Genomic DNA, 20,739 nt, shown 5'->3' on the forward strand with positions numbered 1-20,739 from the left:
ATTTCTAAACACATAAAGAAGAGTGTAGGGATCCTCTTCTTCTTTATCGGCTTCCAGGTTGAGCAACTGACAACTGACTTGGAAAAAGAGGTGTGTTGGCGTTAGTGTTTGTATTATGAAACCCTTTGCTTTTCTTCTGTGCCTTGTTAGACAGTTAAATCTCATGTAGTTGTTAAGTTTCATACTGTAACCCTCTCTTTTCATGTGTTAGGTTTGACTTGAGCCCACTAAGCAGACAAGGACAAAGATCTCTAAGTCATCCCTAAGACTTATGAAAGAGTTTGTAACAAAGAAACATGTAATAAAGTTCTCCTGAAAAACTGCACTTTGTTGCAATATAAATAATGAAAGCTTGTGACACCTTCAGCATACAAGAAGGAGGAGGATAACAAATGCATTGTGGGAAGATGACACGCAATTGTTTATAACTGAAAATGGCAGAGCTCCTCCATTGTCCTTTTAATCAACTAAGGACTAATCTGACATGTTGTCCTTAGAAATAAAGGTGCCATGAATTAGTCCAACATTTGTTTATGATAATTCTGTAGGATAAATATGTCAGACTTGTCAATTCGAAAAAGGTGCGGCACACCTTGAAATAACACTCAACGTCTTGTACTTGACATATTCTGTTTTTGTTGGATGTGTGTTTCTGAAACACATAAATGACTGGATAGACTATTTGTATTATTATTAATAAATTCAAAAAATAGAATCTTCTCTTGGAAAACCAAACGTATACTTGCAAAAACACGGGGACAACTTCCTGTGTTCACTTGGTACACTCTAAAAGCCACTCTACTATATGACAGAAGAACATATATTATTAATGAATAGTATATAATTAAATGTATTAATCTAGCTATTTTAGTTTTTTGAAGTTTTGTCTTACTGTATAATCATTTGAGGTTCTTAACACTATTAAAAGCACTTCTGGACACTTCCACACTGCAAATAAAATCTGATTTAAAGCTGCTTGAATCAATATTTTAAAAATGAACAATGAACCAGGACAACCTTTTTGTGTATGGTTGCTGACAAACCCAGAGAGTATTATGTGTGAAAAGTGTCAATAAGTGTCAATGTATACCGAAACCCAGAATAAGGTTGTTTTCTTTAATTCAATGAAAATCGATTTATCAGATCAGATAAGGCCTGATATCTGCATGTATCCCTGCAAGACAAAATAAACCTTTCTAATAATCTTTTATTTACTGTTACTGCACTCAAGCTATGACTTGCCATTGCAACATCAATTACAAGACTTTTTTAAAGTGTAAAAGGTTCTGTTGCTGCTGAACGTTACCCCAGGGATCACTTTTCTAAAGGTAGCAGGTTTTTGTGGCGTTTTAATGTCAAATTCCTATTGAATTCACTGCTTGTCGAAATGTAAGAGGTGAATGAATTCCTTGAAGCCCAGTAGAGAGCCTCTTTGAACTAAACTTCTTTCTCCAACACCAGCTGTTCAATCCCACGCCGCTCTGTAAATGATTCAACTTGATACGAGAAGTCTATTTTAGAAATCACTGGGAAGCTATAAGAGCTTTGAGACCGACCCCCTCGGTACTTGTTCGTTGGCATTTCAGACTGAAACACTGAATCATTGCTGTCAATATGGCAAGTCTTTCCACCATCGTGGCCATGCTGGCTGTGTTGTCCAGTGGGTTTTGTGAGGAGAAGAACTTCCTGCAGCGAGCTGGCACGGCCTTCACCGGCAGACAGTACAGGTCTCTGCTCACGGTGCCCAACGGAGAGAGATTTGGAAACTGGACCTGGTCCGAGATGTGTCCTGAAAAGTTCTTTGCTGTTGGCTTCAGTCTCAGGGTAAAGACACTCTGATAGGACTCATATTTTACTGCATTTAACCAACAGTAGAAAGTCAAAGAAAGAAACTGAGGGACACAACAGGCTGAGGTCAAAGAGAGAACATCTAAAAGGACAATGAAAGAAACATGCATGATGTCTGCCTATCTCTTATTGGCGTTACATTAAGAAATGATTCCTTCACAGCAAGCACAAGATGATAAACTCAGCATAAACATACCAATGGACATGTAAAAATAGATTTAAGGGTAATACTTGATGTGAACCTATCCTTTAAGGGAAAAAATATCTGATGTTTCAAACACAGTAAACGCATTAATAATAACAGATTTATTTATTTCATTGTTTATGTCTGTGAACCTAAGTGGCTGAGTTGCACTGTAAATAGAAAAAAGCTTCTTGTTGTCCCAGATACTAACCCACACGTCTCTACATAGATTACCAAATAATCTACACCTTTACCTGACATTAAGTTTTTCACCAGATTTGCCAGCTGTTTCACCTGAACAAGCAGGCTTATCAAGAGATGTTCTGGGAACTGTTTCTGTTTCTTCAGGTGGAGTCTAAACAGCACGTTGCGGATGACACCGCTCTGAATGGGATCCGCCTCATCTGCGCCCAAGACGAGAACCGAAGCTTCGTTTACTCTATCGAATCCCACACTGGCTAGTGAGTAACTATACATAATTTACTAATGCCATTAATAAATGTCACTGACTAACGTAAATCCTATTTCTTTCATAATAATGCACTTCTTTTGTTGGCAATAAATGTTCATGGTTCGGCAGCAATCATACATGTTATTAATGAAGAGTTTAAGGTTAAATCAAATCTGCAGTTGTGTTAACACTTTGTTAGTTTATAGATTTTGGTCTAGATGTCTCACATTAAAACACATTACAAAGATATTTACAAAGGAAAAATAAATCACCACCTTAATTATACATAATCCAGCAAACTGTTATATTCTAACATACCAAAAAAATAAAGAAAAATAAAACAGTATGAGGATCAATGACTGGGGTAATAAAAAAAAGGCTTTCTAATGCCTCATTCCAAATGCTTTACGTTTTACAGTACTTATTAACTCTGTGGCCAGATCCATCTTGTAAAACAGATGCTTGATCTAAGTAGGATTAACCTGGCTGTATTACAAAGTTTAAATAGATATGTAATAAATACAGTAATCTGCAGCTGGCAGTTACCCATCATGTTCACAGTGGAAATAAAAAGCGTTTTTTTTCCAGGATTCCAAAACCACGTTTGTAAATATCCAATCTCTTCCAGAGTTTCCAGTCTTCAAATTGGATCTCTTCCTGATTTGTTCCCCTGATCCCTCTCTTGTATTCCTCCTCTCCTGCCCAGTTTTGGTGACTGGTCACCTCCCCAGTACTGCCCCAAGGGCATGCTCACCTCTTTCCAGATCCGCGTGGAGCCCCATCAGGGTCTGTTTGGTGACGACACGGCTATCAACAACATCAAGTTCCGCTGCAGCAGCAACCCTCTGCTGGAGGGCATGGGCCTGGACTGGGGAGAGTACGGCTCCTGGAGCGAGGAGTGTGGTGACGGAGGAATCTGTGGCATCGAGACCAAGATGGAGGATTACCAGTATGGCCTGGATGACTCCACCCTCAATGACGTGCGCTTCCATTGCTGTGCCAAACCTCAGCAGGTAAGACAGGGGGCATATATAAAACAAACAAAAAATCGATAGTTGACGGGTTAATGAAACATCTATAGAATGTAAGGATTTCATAGACTATTCATGGGTTTATTTCTGCAAGTGACAGTTTTTTTCCCACATAAGAAATTGAGTGAGCATTTTAGAGGTTCTGTCATCAAAAGTGTGACCCTTTTGTCTTAACATGCTTTATCCCTAACCTGATTTTAAATGCAAAGAAATCCAGCAGATAACATTACACAAATTCTGAGCACTTTAAGTTCTTGTTGTCCATGTTGCCTTAAAGGTACTGAACAGCTGGTCGGTATTATGAGATTTTCAATTAAAAGAGTTTGCATGAAGACTTAATGAAATGATTGAAATGTAAAATGTAATATATTCTGTATAAACAGTACATTTTATTGCTGTTCATGAACTCGTGTTGGGGTTTTTTGTTGACAGTGAACAGCAAGTTAACATCAAGCAGGCCGGAGCAGTTTGATTCACCCTCAAAGCTGATGAATAATAAAAAGCTTATTTGAATTGCTGCTGTCTCTTTAATGATTTAATGTCAGTTGCTTCTTTTTTAAACACTCTAATAAGGCTGAGATCAAAGTTTAGGGTGTTATTTGATAAACTGAGAGTTATTTATCAGAACATCCAGCTCTACACAAAGTCCAGTGTCACCTTCAACAGAAAGATTAAGGAGTGCTGCTTCAATTTAACCCCTCGTCCGAAGAGCCTCTTTATACATCATGTCATCCCCTGATCACCTCTCATCAGCATGTTTTCATATCCTGTCTAATGAACCAATGAGCTCACAGCAAAGTCATTATAAGCATGAGCACAAAACAGAGCCGCTGACACAGGCCTTTCCCATCATTCCTGCTGGAACTTAGGTAATTAAGAAATGACAAGAGAGGGGATATTAATTAATTTACAGTTGAAGGCCTGACAAAGGTTGATAAGACACCGATTGGCACACACAGAGGTAACTGTGTTAATTAATCGGTGGGTAGTTAATCTGCTACCACAGAGTTTGTGGGGAGGGAACTCAAGGACGTTATCAAACACTGTGGTAATGGTTTTCAGAAGATTCTGCAAGTCACGGCAAAGTGATTATAGTTTTTAACACAGAGAGCCTCTCTCTGTTATGGTAATACACTCAGGCTGACCTCATATCTAAGTTCAAAGTGTACTTTTTGGAGTTAGATGTTCAAGTTTGTCTGCTTGAAAGAAACTGATTCATGAATATCAACAGAAGGATGTTTGACAAGGGGAACAGCTGTGTAAGAAGTAAGCTCATTTCAAGTTTAAAAATAAAAATGCATCTCAAAATCATTTTTATTGCTAAAAAGTACAGAGAAAAGCCTATTAAAGTTCTGAGAGCTATATGTGTCATCTTCAAATGTTTGATCGATTAATTGGCGTCATTACAAACACATTTGAAGACGTTCCAAAGATATCACAAATGTAAGGCTGAATTATGCCCATTAAAGGTAGGGTAGGTAAGAATGGAGAAACTACCAGCTCGAGTGCGCTAGAATTTGAAAGTAGGCGGCCGAAAGAAAATCTGCCCTTCCTTCAGACTTCTTTACAGAGCCCCTCATCCAACACACACGAACGCGCACAAGAGATACGTTTTTGCACGAGATCCATCCAGTTACTTTAGCCGGGCCGGCTAAAATGATTGGTCGTGCTTTTTACAGTACTACGGCTTCCACAGATGACATTTTTGAATGTATTTATTCTCAAAGCATTTAATATATTCATTGCTACTGGGATGTTAAGAGCATTCCATGGAATATAACAAAAAGTGTTTCTGAAGTGAATTACCTACCCCATCTTTAAGTAAAGCACAAGGCATCTAGAATATAATATACCATTTAAAAATACTGGGCAAATGTTTCTACTTTACATAATAATATATAATGTGCTATAGTCACAACAGTTATAACTCTAGACGTATAACCATAGTTACCAAACAGTCATGCCACTGTAAAGTGAAACAAAATAATTGAATAATATTAGTTAAGGTATAAGCATACATTGTGCATAGTAAAATAAAAGTTACATTTTGTCTTAGTCACTGGTTTAATGCACCATTCGGCCAGGACTCTGTGACCCAATTCCAAAGACAGCCAGGTGCATCTTGGGCCTAGCTTACATGCTAAAAGCTAACATGCACATTTTGGGTCCTGCCCCTTTATATTCAGTGAGGTGTGTGTGAGGCCTTACTGCTGTTAGTGACAATAACCCAGATGTTACTGCAGAAGCTGTTTTGTGGACTAAAATGAAATAGCAGGGAAGTTTAACTGGCCGCCGGGATGCACAGGACTCTGGGAATGACGTTCAGGTGAGGTGAGTATAACAATTACCTAATGCGTTGCCGTGAAACGTAGCATCGTGTGTTTGTTGCAGCATTGTGAACACTGTATGCTCATGTTGTTTCTGACTGCAGCCACTGTGGAGTTTGTATGGGCTTCATCTCTGTGCTGTCAACGTTTTTTATTCTACTGATTATTATTTATTTAGCACGATAATGATTATTGTTTGGTACTTTTTCTGGTTAAGGCTATAAGCCTACTGATAAAGGTGGTTTTGTGTTCATAATTGATAGTAAGTTATAGGCCTATACATTTTCTGTATATTTCCTTACTATGTAGCCTATTGATTTTATTATTGGGTTTAGAAGTTAACATCGTTTTTATTTTTTTATCTAAGAACATGTTTAGTGCTGGTAGGATTACATGAGAAAAAAACATCTTAAAAGTAGACTAATTGCACCTTCACTACGACTTTACAGACCATTTAAAGGTTAGAAAAACGTGCAAATTGAGCATTTCAAAAACCCCAAAGGTTTTGTTTTGTTCGGAAATGGAGAGAAGTAACCTAAGGTCTCATTGGAATCACTTTAACCTAAACCTTTTGGGCGTTTTATTTAATAAATTAGAGATTGGACTAATGTCTAATGACTATTGTGTATTCTGAGGTCTATTTCATTGCATATGAGGCCAGCCACTAGATGGCAGTGCTGCGTCAAAGGGATTTTTTTTTACACACAACTCACTAAAAATACCTTTTTATGGCGGCACACATCCAATACAAACATATTAGATAGATTTTATGTGTGTATGAATTCTGGATCAATTAATTCTTTGTTGAACACCTGGCACAGCCTTGCAGCTCCACCTCTCGCTCTCAGTGAACCACAAGGCCCTCTGGGCATGAAGGCTAAAACCTGCATTCAATCAGCATCAATAAATGCTGTAATGGCATCCTGTACCACAATCATCAAAAGCACATTTCTTTGACTCTCAAAATGAACTTCATTGTTCAAAACATGCTGCAACCTCAGCAAGTTGTTGTGTAGCATTACATCTGGGTCCCAGTGTGGGACCTCAAGGATGTAACGCCCCGGGTCATGCGTCTAATGTCCAAACTACAGGCTCAATGAGTTTCTGACCAGCTTAACGTCTCGCCAATGGTCTACAATCTGCCTCAAGAGCAATTAACGCTTCCTGTAGTGAGCAAAATGGATTTGGTGTGTGTGGTTTTGGTTGAAGGCAAAGCTCTCCTTTTAATGACCTTAAGCTCCCCTGGGCTGCCAGCTCATGACTTATAGATCACATCGGCTGTGTTGACTCAACTGTAAATACACTTCTGTTCATAAAACACCGTAGGGTTATTATCATGGCTGTCGGTTGCGGTTTTTACTTGAAATATGGATGCATGAGGGACCGTTTTGGGGCTATATGGCATTGTTTTGATGTAAGGGCAAGACAAATTGTATTGTTGTGATGCTTGGGTATAATAACTATAAAGTTGATCTATTCTAAGGTTCCCACAATAATGAAGGTAATAACCAGGAAAAAGCAGATTCAAACAATCATCCTGGCCATGTTGTACTTACATTGTGTTCAGTTTATTGAAGTCGTAATTTCATCTTTCAGTATTTATCCAAGGGCAGTGTTTGCTGTCCTTGTGTGCAGCTGGAACAGATAACTTACATTTTTGCTGGTTAATGACACAGAGGTTTATTGATTCTGCAGATTCTCACAGATTTAGGTAAAGTTGACTGAAATCCTCTTATTCTTCAGATATTTATATCTGTAATATCAGTCTCTGTATTGTGAGTTTCTCCCATACTGAGAAAGCAGCTATGTAGTCAGTTGAGATTGAAAATAGAAACATTTAAATGACAATGCTTATTTTGTTTTACGTTACTGTGTTGCAAACAAGCAGCCTCATTTCAGAGGTGTAGTGTTTTTGTGCGGGAAAGTATCATAGTTGTCTGCAGGACATTCTCAAAATATTGAAGTGACTGTTATTTGGAAATATATTATAGATTGTTGTGTTTTTATTTAGGTCTTAATGTGTGCACATGTAAAAATGTGTCTTGACTGTGTGTAGATATATATATGTATATACATATTTGCACACATATTTTTACATTTTATATACATTCGTTTTTATATTTGGGATTGTGGGAAACAGTATTTCCATCTCTCTGTCTGTACACACAAACTGGAAGATTGACAATAAAGTTGACTTTGAATAACATACTCCAAAGTGATTGAAGTAAGTTATGATTTTTTACCTGATATTGACTCAGTCAGACTTGTCTCAGGCCCAACTAAAATGGGTTTGACTTTAATACTGATTGCAGGAGGTATGTGTTTAATGTTTTACCTCTAACTGGAAAAATGAAATGGCAGTTCACAAGTCAAATCTAGAGCTCCAACTTGAATTCCTTAAAATGCTTTGCTCTGCCTCAATAAGCTGCCTCAACAAACATAAGCTGTATTCCATTTGACACAAAGAAACAAAGACATTTGTACACATTAAATATAAATCATTTTATAATATACAAATTGTACAGATGTCATGAACAATAGGAATGTGGACATACTCAGGATAGCAAAGATAAAGAATACTTTTTTCTTCCTTGATAGCAAACACTGCTATGCAAGTGACAACAGCACATGATCAAAGATACTCAACATTCAAGATGGCAGCGAGGTGATAAAAACACATCAGGGACAAAAACCTAAGAATACATTTTCCGGAGGCTGTGAGCAAGCTAAAGTGACAACACAGGAAAAAAAAATGACGGCATCCTATTGTATCATGTTCTGTCATTTCTACTTTGCCCATTTCACATCATAGTAGCACACAGGAAATGAACCATTACGTTGTATTTTTTCTTAACAGCGTTACCAAGAACGATTGCACCGGCAGCCATACTGAGACAATTATGCTGATAGAAGACAGGAAACTGTATATTACCCTTTCTTTTTTCTTTTACACAAATGGGCAGAGAGCTGCAAATGTATAAAGTCTAACATTACTCAAAGGTCTCCCTCTTTTCACGGACGGCTAACTTAACATGGTTCAACATCATTTAACTGATAGAGTGTAAGATCCTGCCTCGCTTTTCTCTCCAAGTCGTCTGTGTTTTTCTTTTTTCCAGGATAAAAAAAAAATCACTATTACCCACAGTCCCTGGAGTGTACTCATGTCAGAGGTTAGACTGAGCTGCCACCAATCAGCCCTTATCAGGCAGACAAGGGGCCCTGAAGGCTACAGCCGCAGGTAGGACAGGCGGATACAGGACCGGTTGTAACTTTTGTCAAGGTTACGATCATCCGTGTTTGTGGATGTCCAACCGGAATGTAGTGGGAGTCAAAAACACAGTCATGTCACATGAGATCACCTCGCCGCTTAACTGATTTTCCAAGCCCTGCTCCTCTAGATGAAGTGGAATATGATCTGTCTGTTTTCCCAGAATACCAAAGGGGAATACATGTCACAGTTTTACGATTTAAAATAAAAACAGAAGTCGAGAATACTGATATTAATTCATATCTTTAGAACAGATAGATGACAGTAAGAATGTCTATCTTGACGCAGGGCGAAATGAAGAAATTGATTCAATCTGACGGATTAAGTTGACCAGAATTCACTGGGGATATTTCTAAAATAATGCTATTCATAATGATCTCGACAGCTATCAAAAGGCGTCTTTTGGTATTGCCTTTCATAATTCATTTTTGTCACAATTTGAATGTGACAGCTGAGTCTTATTTGCTCCCGAGCAGCATTGATGCAAGAGGGAGAATACAATATTTTCTTGAATACAATAAGTGCTTATTAAAGCTGAAACAGCCGATAGCTAAAAACAGCTTGGAGAATTAAGTTAAAAAACATTAAAATACCACAGAAGATATTATAATATGACTTGATATAATTCAATATTATCAGAGGGGTTATTTGTCATGTGCTCGTGCAAACTCCTGTGTACAGATGTGGACAAATCCATTCTGGCTCACATATGGCCCTTGACTTTGCTGCTATTAGCGATCACGCTCATGGGTCTGGACTCCGTCATATTGGAGGGCGAGAGGACAAGGAGCATATGTTTCTGTGGGTCCGCACACGGCAACCCCTTGGTTTTAACACAAACCACAGCCCTCGGGAGGTAGCTCAGAGCGTCAGCCAGAAATACATTTTAGCAAGCTTTAGAGCAACAGCATAGGCAACACAAAGCCTACAATAAAATCTCTAGACTCAAAAAAGAACATTCACAATAATAAAAAAAGTTCAAAACGTCTTAAAAATAACTCCAAAACAGATTACCTTCATATAGACAAACACTTCAAATCTTTTTATCCCCTCACTCTGAATTCCAGTAATAAAAGAGGGAACAACGGCTTCAAAATACCAACACTGACTGTAGCAAATCTTTCCTGTTTGACTATAACAAACATATAACACTGAAATCACCATTGTGCCTCTAAAGGACATAGCTAAAAAGCAGATTGTGGGGCATTTACAGTATAGTAATAAGGCTAAGCTGGTCACAGTTTTTATATTCTACTCTACACAAAATCACTTGCCATTTTACATTGAAGAAAATCTCAGCGGCGGGTGGATTTATTGAAGAGAGCACTTATTCAGAGTAATCAATCTTACTTGTGTGTAATTGACGAGTTTTATCTCCAAAAGGGAGACATTTTTCTTGACCGAAGTATCAACTGTTCTCATAATGACAAAAGATCCAAATGATGACAAATATATTATGTGTGAAGGTGGACTGCAGGTAGATAAAGTGTGTAATTTCTTTGCAATATTTGATATTTTTTAACAAAAGCTCCTCCCCCTCAGTGCAAATGATTCCCTATGACATCACCATTAAATCTGATGGCTATTTGCTTGACATGTTGAGGTGTTTTGCTGTCAATACATTCCCCAATAAGTGACCCCCATTACAAATTCATGCTTCCTGACAGATACCCCACTGACAAAACCCATTAGTGAGCTAATGAGAGCTCTGCGCCGTGAACGTCGACACCTTCCTCCCTCCTTTTCACATCACCCCATCCCCTTTTTAAAATGGAAAGCTACACGATGCCATGAAACAGCACATTATGACTTGGTTATTGTCAGAAATTATGTCTGGAAAGAGGTGCTTAAAGAGCTGGGGGTAAAATAATGAAGGAAATCTCAACGGGGAATGTGGAACGCAAACGGCCGTTACTTTAGATGAGCCTATTCATTTCTTTTATTTTACTCTCTTATACTTGGGTCTTTCTGTTAGGCTCTCAACGTCTGTCTCAATTTCTCTCTCAATCTTCAGTTTTGGTCTCAGTGAACAACAAGGCTGTGCTCTGTCCTGACCAAACATCTTAACCTTGTTTCCCTACTGACAAGAGCTTTTGTTTGTGGCCATTGGCTGGAAATGTAATTTAAAAAATACAACTTTGCCCAGAAATGAATCCTCACTCCTGTACTGTATGTGAAAGCCAACTAGGTGCATCAAAATATGAGTTCTGCCCCCGAGCTGCAAACATTCAGCTGAATTTCACATCCTTATCTGACTCGGCGTTGAATATGGAACATTCTGTATGCAAGGTGAGCTTAGCACACCACACCAAAGAGTGATTATCGGCTCTCTTTGAAGCACTTGACGGCTTTGAGCTTAGCGTAAACAATTATCTCTTCACCCTGCTTTGGATTGCCTTTCGCAACAAATGCCTTTCCCATCACCTCTACCACTGTCTCCTACAAGTTCCCTCCAACAACTTACTCTGCTGCACAGAACTAAGGAACTGGAAATGGTGGTGCAGTATGTGGTCACATGGAGATGCTTTCCTGAGCAGATTTGTTCTCAAACTGTCAGTCCTGTGGATTTGGGAATGTGTGAGCTGAATTTTCGTAGCTTCCGAAACTACGAGAAAGCTGCTCAGTACATGTACCTCTTATAACATGTGCTACCTCTGGGTAGAAATATTAGCTTTATCCTTTACTGCCAGAGAACATTCTCAATCACTGATCTTCTTTAAGTTTATCAAGTTGACCCTTATTATTTTCAATCTTACCTGTTGCTGTTAAACTACTAAATTTCCCAACGGGGATTAATAAAAATCCATCTTATCTTATTCGAAAGGTCGGCATACAACTCTGTATTTGACATTACAATGAGAATCATGTTTCTTTCCCCACTCACGTGAAGCCCTGATCACACCAGAAAGTGTCTAATTTATCCACATAGCTATTGGTGATGTGGGACTATTGGCAGGACTGATTGATAAAGTCAGTTTCAATAACTCTCCTACCTTTTTTTTCTGTCTGACAGTTTTTTTCTTCTTGATTTTCTTCTTTGTTTCCTCAACGTTGAACAGTGTTAGGACAGCTTACTATTGCACAACATTGTGTAAAATGGATAATACCTACATTTGTTTCTCTCTTTGACAAACAAACCAACTAAATGTGATTTCATTAAAAGGAAAGACATTTAACGTTTTCAATTTCTGAAGTGACCAGGAATTTAAACAATTTCTCATTCTTCTTTAGTCGCAGGAAAACGTGCCCAAACCGATCAATACATCATTCTAGATATTCACCCCCCCGTTGATTCCTCTTCTCTGTATTGCATCGTCTATACGTCCACTATACTGCACCAACATCTCCTGATATATACATTCAGTATGTGTGGTCATACAGTAGAGCTGATATCTGCTCTGTAGCTACACTATGGCAGGTTGCGGGGAATTGTTTAATAAAGATGGTAGGTTTGGAGAATGATGCAGCGATGGGGATCGAAGCCCCTTTTACATGGATCAGGGACAACACTGTGAACCATTCCTTAAGATGTAGAAGTTAAGAGGTAGGGTGGGGAAAAACCTTGACTTGGACTACTTGGGGCTACTCTGGAGTCTCCTCTGAGCTTTGATTAGTTGGTGTGGTCTTTGAATCCGCCACATTTTCCTTGGCGATGACATCCACGCCTGCTGGTTCTTCTGTCTTATGTTTCATCACAATCTCTTGGCCCTCGTCTTTCTCCTCATCCGTCTCCACCCCATTTTCAATCACAACTTCTGCTACGCTCTCCTCCACCTTTTCTTTGGTCTCGCTCTGTGTTTCAACAGCCGCAACGATTTCCGTCACTTCCTGGACTTCTCTTTTTTCTAAAGGCTCTCCCTTCTCATTTGATCCCTCCCCATCCAGGGCTATCTTTTCTTCTTCCTCTTCTTCTGTGACGTTTTGTCCTTCTTTGTCTTCTGTCTCTGCTCCTCCATCTTTCTTTTCAAAAGTCTCTATGCTGATTTCAATCCCATCAATCATTTTGTCTGCCTCACTCCTCACCTCCCTTTCTTTCGATGTCTCGCTTTCTCTCGCTGCCTCTACATCTGTTGCATTCACTGCTTCCTCCCTACTGTTGTGTTCCTCTTTCTCAACATTTTCTTTGTCATCAAGTATCTTGGGATCCTCTGCATCTTTCTCGGTTTTAGTTTTCTTCTTCTTCTGCTTCTTTGCTGTTTCTTTGATGCAGTTCTTGTTGGACTTGCTTCGGGGCTTGAAGATCAATTTCTGAAACAAACGAAACAATGTTAACGTATGTGACGCATTAGCATGTCGGTGGAATGACTCGCGACTCTTAAAACATGCTTTTGGGCACAAAGCTTAATTAAGAATAGATCAACGTGAAACTAATATTGCACTGGGAAAACGAGCTAATTCAAATGAGTCTCATTGATGCCGGGAAGGAAATTGAGGCCATTTTTAGGGTCCCCCAGGCCTTCAATCTGACCAAACAAACCAGGGAAAAAATGTAATGCAATATATCCTCAATTACTTGAACAACTTCTGCAGGGTTCAACACACTGCAGGGACACAGAGTACTGAGATAGACTGCAAAGAAACGGCCAAGACAATCTTGTTAACGCTCGCAATTCCCTGAGTCTTAAGGCCTATTCCATTTGTTTTCGTGATGGCAGTTTAAATTCGGGTCACAGAAAGCATCAACATGGATTCATTTCACAGTGGACAAAAGGTCAGCTTTCGAGGTTATTGTCACTATTCAGGGTCACGAAGAAAGTATTATCAGCTGTTTTTCTCCAAACAACACATCCGCTGTTGCTGAGGAGTTCCCAATATCTCAAACAGAAAGGGAGTCAGTTTGTTTTGTGTTTTTGGCAACTTAAAACCAAAACAGCTGTGATATCCAAGGTGGTAAAAGGTGATGTTGGCCTGGGATTTATTTTAAGCATGTTGCAGAAAGACTGGAGGGAGACCCTGTATACACATTAGAAATACAGAGAGGAATGTGAGGTTGTGTACCTTGGATTCCCTCCTCTTTCGGCCCAAGACGGGTCTCTGCAGAAACACGATCTGTTTGGTGGACAGACTTCCATCACTGAAAGATTAGGACGGAGAGAGAAAAGGAACGTTAAGAGGATATCAGCTGAAAACGTTGGCAATTAGACGCAACATTGTATGTCTTCTTCTTCTTCTTCAAACGTTTACTCTTAGTTGTTGAAAAATATCAAATAAGAAAGGAGATAGAAATGAGCTTTTCCCACATGCTTTTTCAGAAACAATGTAACGACAACACTTCCTAATTGACGAGATCCTTTGCTTAAAAAATGCTGCAGAACTCCAAGATAAATATGCATACATCATTTGAGTTATAGGCTTGAATCCTGAAATAACACAGATTGATCAACACTCTTTCTGACCTCCATCAAGATAGCCAAATGATGCTGGCAACCGTTCATGCTTCACGCTCTTATCTGACAGTGTAGGATAAAGGCTCACATTTGTGGCCCAACCTCTTCACTGCTGTCATTAGTCAGTGTCATTTCCCTCCTTATGTTTCAGTCTTGCAAGGAAATGGGTTTTTCTCATGCACTGAGGCGTATTTAGAAGTTTGCCTGAATGTCTGAGTGCAATTTTTGAAAACCTTGAACTTCTTAGAACATGTATTTCTTCTCTGTTCCTCAATTCCCCAAAGATAATCCTCCATCCTATGAACATGTCACATTTCTGTGTTCAGAGGAGGATAATCTGCACAAGTGCTCACACTGACAGATTAATTGTGGCAGGAAATGCAGATTCATTTCTGAGCGGGCTTCCTGTCTCTCGAGCTCTCTCTCCTACTCCTCTGTCTGTATCTTTGTCATTCACAACCTCCTTAATATTTCAGTTTTCTCTCTCCAGCTAGCTGCTTACTTTTGCCTCTCTGCTGTTATCTCCTGGGATTTTTGACATTTTTATTGTTTGTTTCTGCTTCATTCCTTCTATTTATCTCTTGCCATTATTGGACGTGGCTTAAAATGAGATATGTTGTCCTGTGCTGTTATCTGACACAAGTTCAATAACACATGCACTCGCCTGCACACACATACTCACAAAAGGTTAGGTGCTGTCTAAAGTTAAGCTGCCAGCTCAGCCCTGCACATGAGGACAGATGGCAGCTTTATGATCGCTGCAGAACCTTAAAAGCCTGCTACAAATCTTCCCTTTCTCAACATCAAATGGACTTGAGACTCCTCTAGCAGAAGGGCTTACTATCTTAACCATCCAAAGCCCACCACAACTTCTTTTTTTTCCATTACCTCCTTCCTTCTACCATTTATCCATAAGCTATTTTCTAGGCTGTCAAGAATGCTGGACGGCTTCCTTTTCAAACTACAGTTGAAAGCTAACTGGAATTCCCATTAAGCCAAAGAAGAGTGGATGTCTTAGAAAATTACAGGCCTTTACCAAATCTACTTTTGGATGTCTTTGTCAGCCGCAACATATTACAACATTGAAGCCTTATGGAACAGGAATGGCCTGTGTTTATTTTAAATAACTGTACCTGTTGGCAGCAGAGAGAAGTCTACTTTCCCCCTTTGCTGCAAACTGACTCTAGTTTATAATCAAAAACCCTGAAAAATCAAATACTGTGCTCCAAAATGCCAATCGTACTTCAAGAAAGACTCAGATTAAGACTTTATAATGTATATGCTGAACCCTGTTATAGTCTCTAGTACATTTAGATACCTGCAAAAATGACCCAATGTGCCCGAACCTTGTTGTTTCCTTGTTGTATGTTCTGTTGTTCGACAATAAATGTAGTGGAATTCACAGTTACTGTAGTTAATGGCTCTAAAATGTAATTACCATCTTCATTAATTGAATGCGGTGAACAGAAATGCCTGCTCCGAGACAACTACATGAATTAATGTTGTGGAGAGAAGCCGCTGAGCACCAGTTAGCATTAATTTCAGACGTGGCTGAGATCACTGACACTTATCCCCCCCCCAGATGAAGTACCGTCTGCAAACCCCTCAGACTACAAAAACCGTGCATTTGCAAATGTACTATTAAAAGAATTGAGGAATCAACAGCACAAAAACAAGTGTAATGAGTTTAGCTAATCTGGAATAGATCATCAACCATTATTTTGGCGCAAAATGTTACGAGGCAAGGAGAGAAATGAGCTCCGTCTCGTACTGTATCTAGGCCGACTGATTAATTAGCAATGTTGTGCTGTTGTGTTTTGGCTTTTTGAGAGAAAAGGAAAGTAGAAAAAAATCACAAAGGATGAAAATAGAGAGGTAATTAATCAGCTATGCTATGAAAGAGCAGCAAACATGACCAGCTGAGGTCGGAGCCGAGCTAACAGTATTTGGTCAGTGTACTGATGGAAAGACTGCATGTATACTTTGTCAGTTTGACACAACTATAAATCTACTGTAACAATATACCAATGAAAATCAATTAGAATACAAAGGCTAAAGCTTATGATAGGAGTGTGTTAAAATAATCTCATTATTTTTGCTAGTTAAAACAATCTTTCCCATATTCAATTTTCTTGTCTTCCTAGACAAAGTGCAAAATGTTCTGCTGCTCTGAGATTGTGACTCACTAAATAATTGAACAGCATATTACAAAAGCGCTCAGAATTTACAAATGGTCCAATTTGTGCACGATGGCCCTCCTGCGGTCTGAGTCACTATTTACAGCAACGGGCATTGTAACATCCACCATGTTGTTAAATCTGTGAATAAGCTAGTATTGTCAGATGTCTTTTTTTCTCAGCCCTAAATGTGCTTACTAAAGTATTATCTAGATTTATTTCGATTATTTCTGAGTTAACAAGGTACTTCGGTCTTTTCCTTTCACTGGTTTGATGAGACTTCAGTGTTCTGGAGTGGGATATTTCACTGTTGCGGACGGTACATTATCATTTTGTTGAAGAATAAATTGTGTCTTGAAGTAAGGCTCTCCGGGGTGCCTGAAGAACATGCAAAGCCTTTGACCAAAAGCGGATGTACACTCATTTAGCAGGCATGAGTGATGAGTCAGCACAGGCTAAGCTGAGGAACCGTTACATTCGAGGCGAGAGATTTTCCACCAACAGTCAGAGCTGCTGCTTTTAAACCTTCACAGCTGATGCTGCTGCTGCTGCTGCTCGGCTCACAGATTAGCCTAAATTGGCACAGATTTAGGTCAATTTATTCTAGAAGACATATTTCTTTGAACAAGAACTTGAACAGATAACGTGTTTTTAATACAGTTCCTAGTGTCTTCTTAAAGAGTTATCTCCCAACAAACCAAAATAAAGTATGTGCATTATTTGTTAACACTGCAGTGATAGAGAGATGTTGTATTAGATGTAAAAAAAGCTAAAAAATAAATAAATGTATGAACTCAGAATGGTCTTGTTTTTAAGCTTGGTGACAATGCACTTTTGGGATCCTCCAGTGGGTTGTTAAATGATTCAGGAGCAGAGCTTGAACATAATAAAAAACATTTACAACTTACGACTACAGTAAATAAAATGGTAAGATACTTCTACTTAAATTGAGATAACTTTATTCAGATCTCTCACTGCATTCTATTATTGATCTTTATTCCATGTTATCCCTTTTGCATTTTCTTTTTATATTTAAAATCATATTTACTTCTTCCTTTTAAGATTAGATTAGTTTAGATTCAACTTCATTGTATTGCAGTACAAGTAACGGGACACAGAAATGCAGAGCATCTATTAAGAAGTGCAAGAGAAGCAGTAAAGTGCAGTGTCATATCTGTAAAGTATAGGTGCAATGAGGTTTTTTAAATATGCAAGATATAAAAAAGTCATATACAGTATGAACAGTATGAATGCGTATAAGCTCTATAAACAGTATACATATTGGATACAATGAGAAAGTGTGTAGTCACTATGGACAGAATAAATATGAAACACTAAGACACAGTATTGACACTTGAATATGAATAAATATGAGTACGCTATATAAGATATAACCAGTTTGGACAGTTATACAAATAAGATTATCTTAATTAGTCACAGATAAAAGAATACAAAGGACATATGTACATTAGTATTCAGTCCCTAGGAGACACATAAATCATCAGTGGCGCAGCTAATTGGTTTAATAAATCACATGATTAGCTAAATGGAGATCAGCAATGTGTTCTGAATACTTTTTGCTATTAAATTAGAAAAAGGTAAAGCAAAGGCTTGTGGAAGTCAGAGCCGTTTCTTCTGGTTTCCAACAGTGGTCATAGATGACCTAATGTCATTTTTCTTGGTCCCATAAGTGTCATTACCTGTTGGTCTTGATTACAGGAGTTGGCAGCACACAGGTGAGCCTCCATCCATACGTGGCCAGGGACTGTAGCAGAGGAACATAATCTGCCTTCACCTGCAAACCCTGTGGAGAAAAACATGTCCATTACAACCCGTAATCAACCAAAACAACTTGAAACCTGTTCATGATCCACACTCTTATCCCTTTAAACACCACGTATGCTGCACAATGAACAGTACGTATGCATCTTATGTAGCAGAGTGCATTCGCTGCTCTGATTACAGCTGTGATGCAACAAGGTAAGAGATGTAATCAGGCACTGTCAGCTTCGCTTTAAATCTCAGTTAAAAAAAAACCTTTCCCTCTCAGGTATGATTGCTTTAATACTATGAACGTGTGCAGATGGAGAGGTTATTTTCTAAAGTAATGTACACAGGAAAGATTAAAAACTGAGACATAAATCAACTGCTGCCGAAACTCCCTTGTTGCCATGACTCTACACGGCAGCCATCTCTATTCATGACAGGCATTTGTCAGCACAGTAAGTCCTTGAGCAAATAGACTGCTCATGTGAAACTGCTCATTTTGTGGTAAACATTTAAAAGCGTTGAGTCAAGAAGGGACGAAACACAAACATGAATATGCTTATTTTGACTTGGGGACAATGAGCCTGTTAGCAGTTCAAACTGAAATACACAGATGAGTTAGATAACACACACACACACACACACACACCCAGGAAGTGTGCATGTGGTTTGACATTCTTGCCGTGTGATGCACCTGCCGAAAATTAGAAACCTCAACGCGTGTCAGTTAGACTGCACGCATGTACAAAAACATACACGCACACACGCACACACGCGCAGAGCTTCCAGTTAATAAAAGACTTCGCTCGAGGGACGGCTCAATGTTCTCCAGAACATTCCCTGAACCTATGGACTGTGCGAAATAAAAGTCGTTTGAAAGAGTGAAATAAAAGTCTCACCATTCGGGCCGTTACCTTTTTTACATCAATTCTAGACCGTTTCCTTATGGTGTGCAGTTTGAGTACTGATATGAGTCAGGAAGGCAGTGAACGTGAACACAGAACTTCACACAGTCTATTCATATTGCACTGATCAACTGTACAAGAACAGAGAATTGAGAATACATCACACCCACATGCTACATTAGCCTTCACTGTACTGTGAACTGTGAAAATGTAGTCTAATTAAAGCCTCACCAGGCGAGGTGTTCATGTGAATATACTGTACACCCGCTTTTATTAGCCTCTTTCACTGTTTCCTTTTGTCCCTGAAGGAGCCACACCACAGAGTCGAGAAAATCAGGTGACGCATAAAGACTTCAGTGAAATAGAAAAGCAAAGCAGGACCACGACCTCTTTTTCTTTCTTTGTGTAGAAAACATAAAAGCCCCGAAAAGCTATTGTTGTGATAACCAGGCTGTTTGTTTGTGTGTTTAGTACTGATCTTACCAGTACTGTAGAAAAGGTTTCATTGTACATTTCTCCATGCTCTGGTAACAACTGAACATAGGTAATAGCTTTCTTAAAGAAAATATTTCTGTATGAATTGTATTTCATAGATATTAGTAAACCACAATTACAAAAGCATCTACTATGACAGCTATACTAATACACTACTGCCACTAATACTACTATTGCTTCTACCACTGTGTCCATAACTAAATGTTTATTTAACTTTTACTACAGTCAGCGTAACTTACAGTATACATAACTAAATCTTATACCCTCGATTGCAACTGTCACTATCATTACCACAAATAGAACAACTGCTTATATTGCTACTGCCTATATTTTATAATAATTTTAGAGCCGCAAAGATTAATCCATTAGTTGTCAAACAAAATTCCCTGATCTCGCTTCTTTAATGTGAATATTTATCATAGTTTTGTTACTCCTTGGAAGACATTAGACTTTTATGTTTTGAGTTTTTGGACAAAACAACACATCTAAGTACGTATTTCCCGGCTTCGGGAAACACCGATTAACATTTATTATAATAAAAAAACAAATTGGCTAACTGAGAAAAAAAAACAATTGTTGGTCTCAGACCCACTTTCTGCAGTAGTGTCGTAACAAAAACTACTTTTACAACTGCTACCATTTTAAAGGTGACCTATCATGCAAAATGCACTAGTGTACGTCTTTAATACATGAATATGTGTCCCCGGTGTTCCAGGGAACTCACCAAGTGTCAGAAAACAAAACCCTCTCTATTTTCCTCCATACCCAAATCTCTTAAAAAGGGGCTGCAACGGATGTGATACAGACTGATCCAGATTTGAACACTTCTATGACGTCACAGAAGTGGCGCTACGGCTATTGGGCCAACTCCACCAATCAACAGGAGACAGCCACGGACA

General features: G+C 38.8%; 2 protein-coding genes across 3 annotated transcripts in view; one reads left to right on the plus strand and one right to left on the minus strand.

Annotated features, from left to right (window-relative positions):
* The first annotated feature begins 1,554 nt into the window (after window positions 1-1,554).
* Window positions 1,555-4,027, plus strand: LOC307013738 (vitelline membrane outer layer protein 1 homolog). Its single transcript, XM_079641288.1, has 4 exons — window positions 1,555-1,824; window positions 2,381-2,493; window positions 3,190-3,496; window positions 3,947-4,027. Exons 1-4 carry the CDS (start codon window positions 1,615-1,617, stop codon window positions 3,947-3,949), a joined length of 633 nt encoding a protein of 210 aa, XP_079497414.1. The 5' UTR covers window positions 1,555-1,614; the 3' UTR covers window positions 3,950-4,027.
* Window positions 4,028-8,318: 4,291 nt separating this feature from the next.
* rftn1b (raftlin, lipid raft linker 1b) overlaps window positions 8,319-20,739 on the minus strand; it is a 97,204-nt gene continuing 84,783 nt past the window's right edge. For both annotated transcript variants that reach the window (XM_079640477.1, XM_079640476.1), the window contains exons 8-10: window positions 18,374-18,477; window positions 14,108-14,183; window positions 8,319-13,357 (exon numbers count right to left, since the gene is read on the minus strand). In XM_079640477.1, the coding sequence (XP_079496603.1) occupies window positions 12,692-13,357; window positions 14,108-14,183; window positions 18,374-18,477 (846 nt within the window). In that variant the 3' untranslated portion in view covers window positions 8,319-12,691. The remainder of the gene's footprint in view (window positions 13,358-14,107; window positions 14,184-18,373; window positions 18,478-20,739) is intronic.

This window comes from Notothenia rossii, assembly GCF_949606895.1.
Source record: "Notothenia rossii genome assembly, chromosome: 7".
NCBI classification, from domain to species: Eukaryota; Metazoa; Chordata; class Actinopteri; order Perciformes; family Nototheniidae; genus Notothenia; species Notothenia rossii.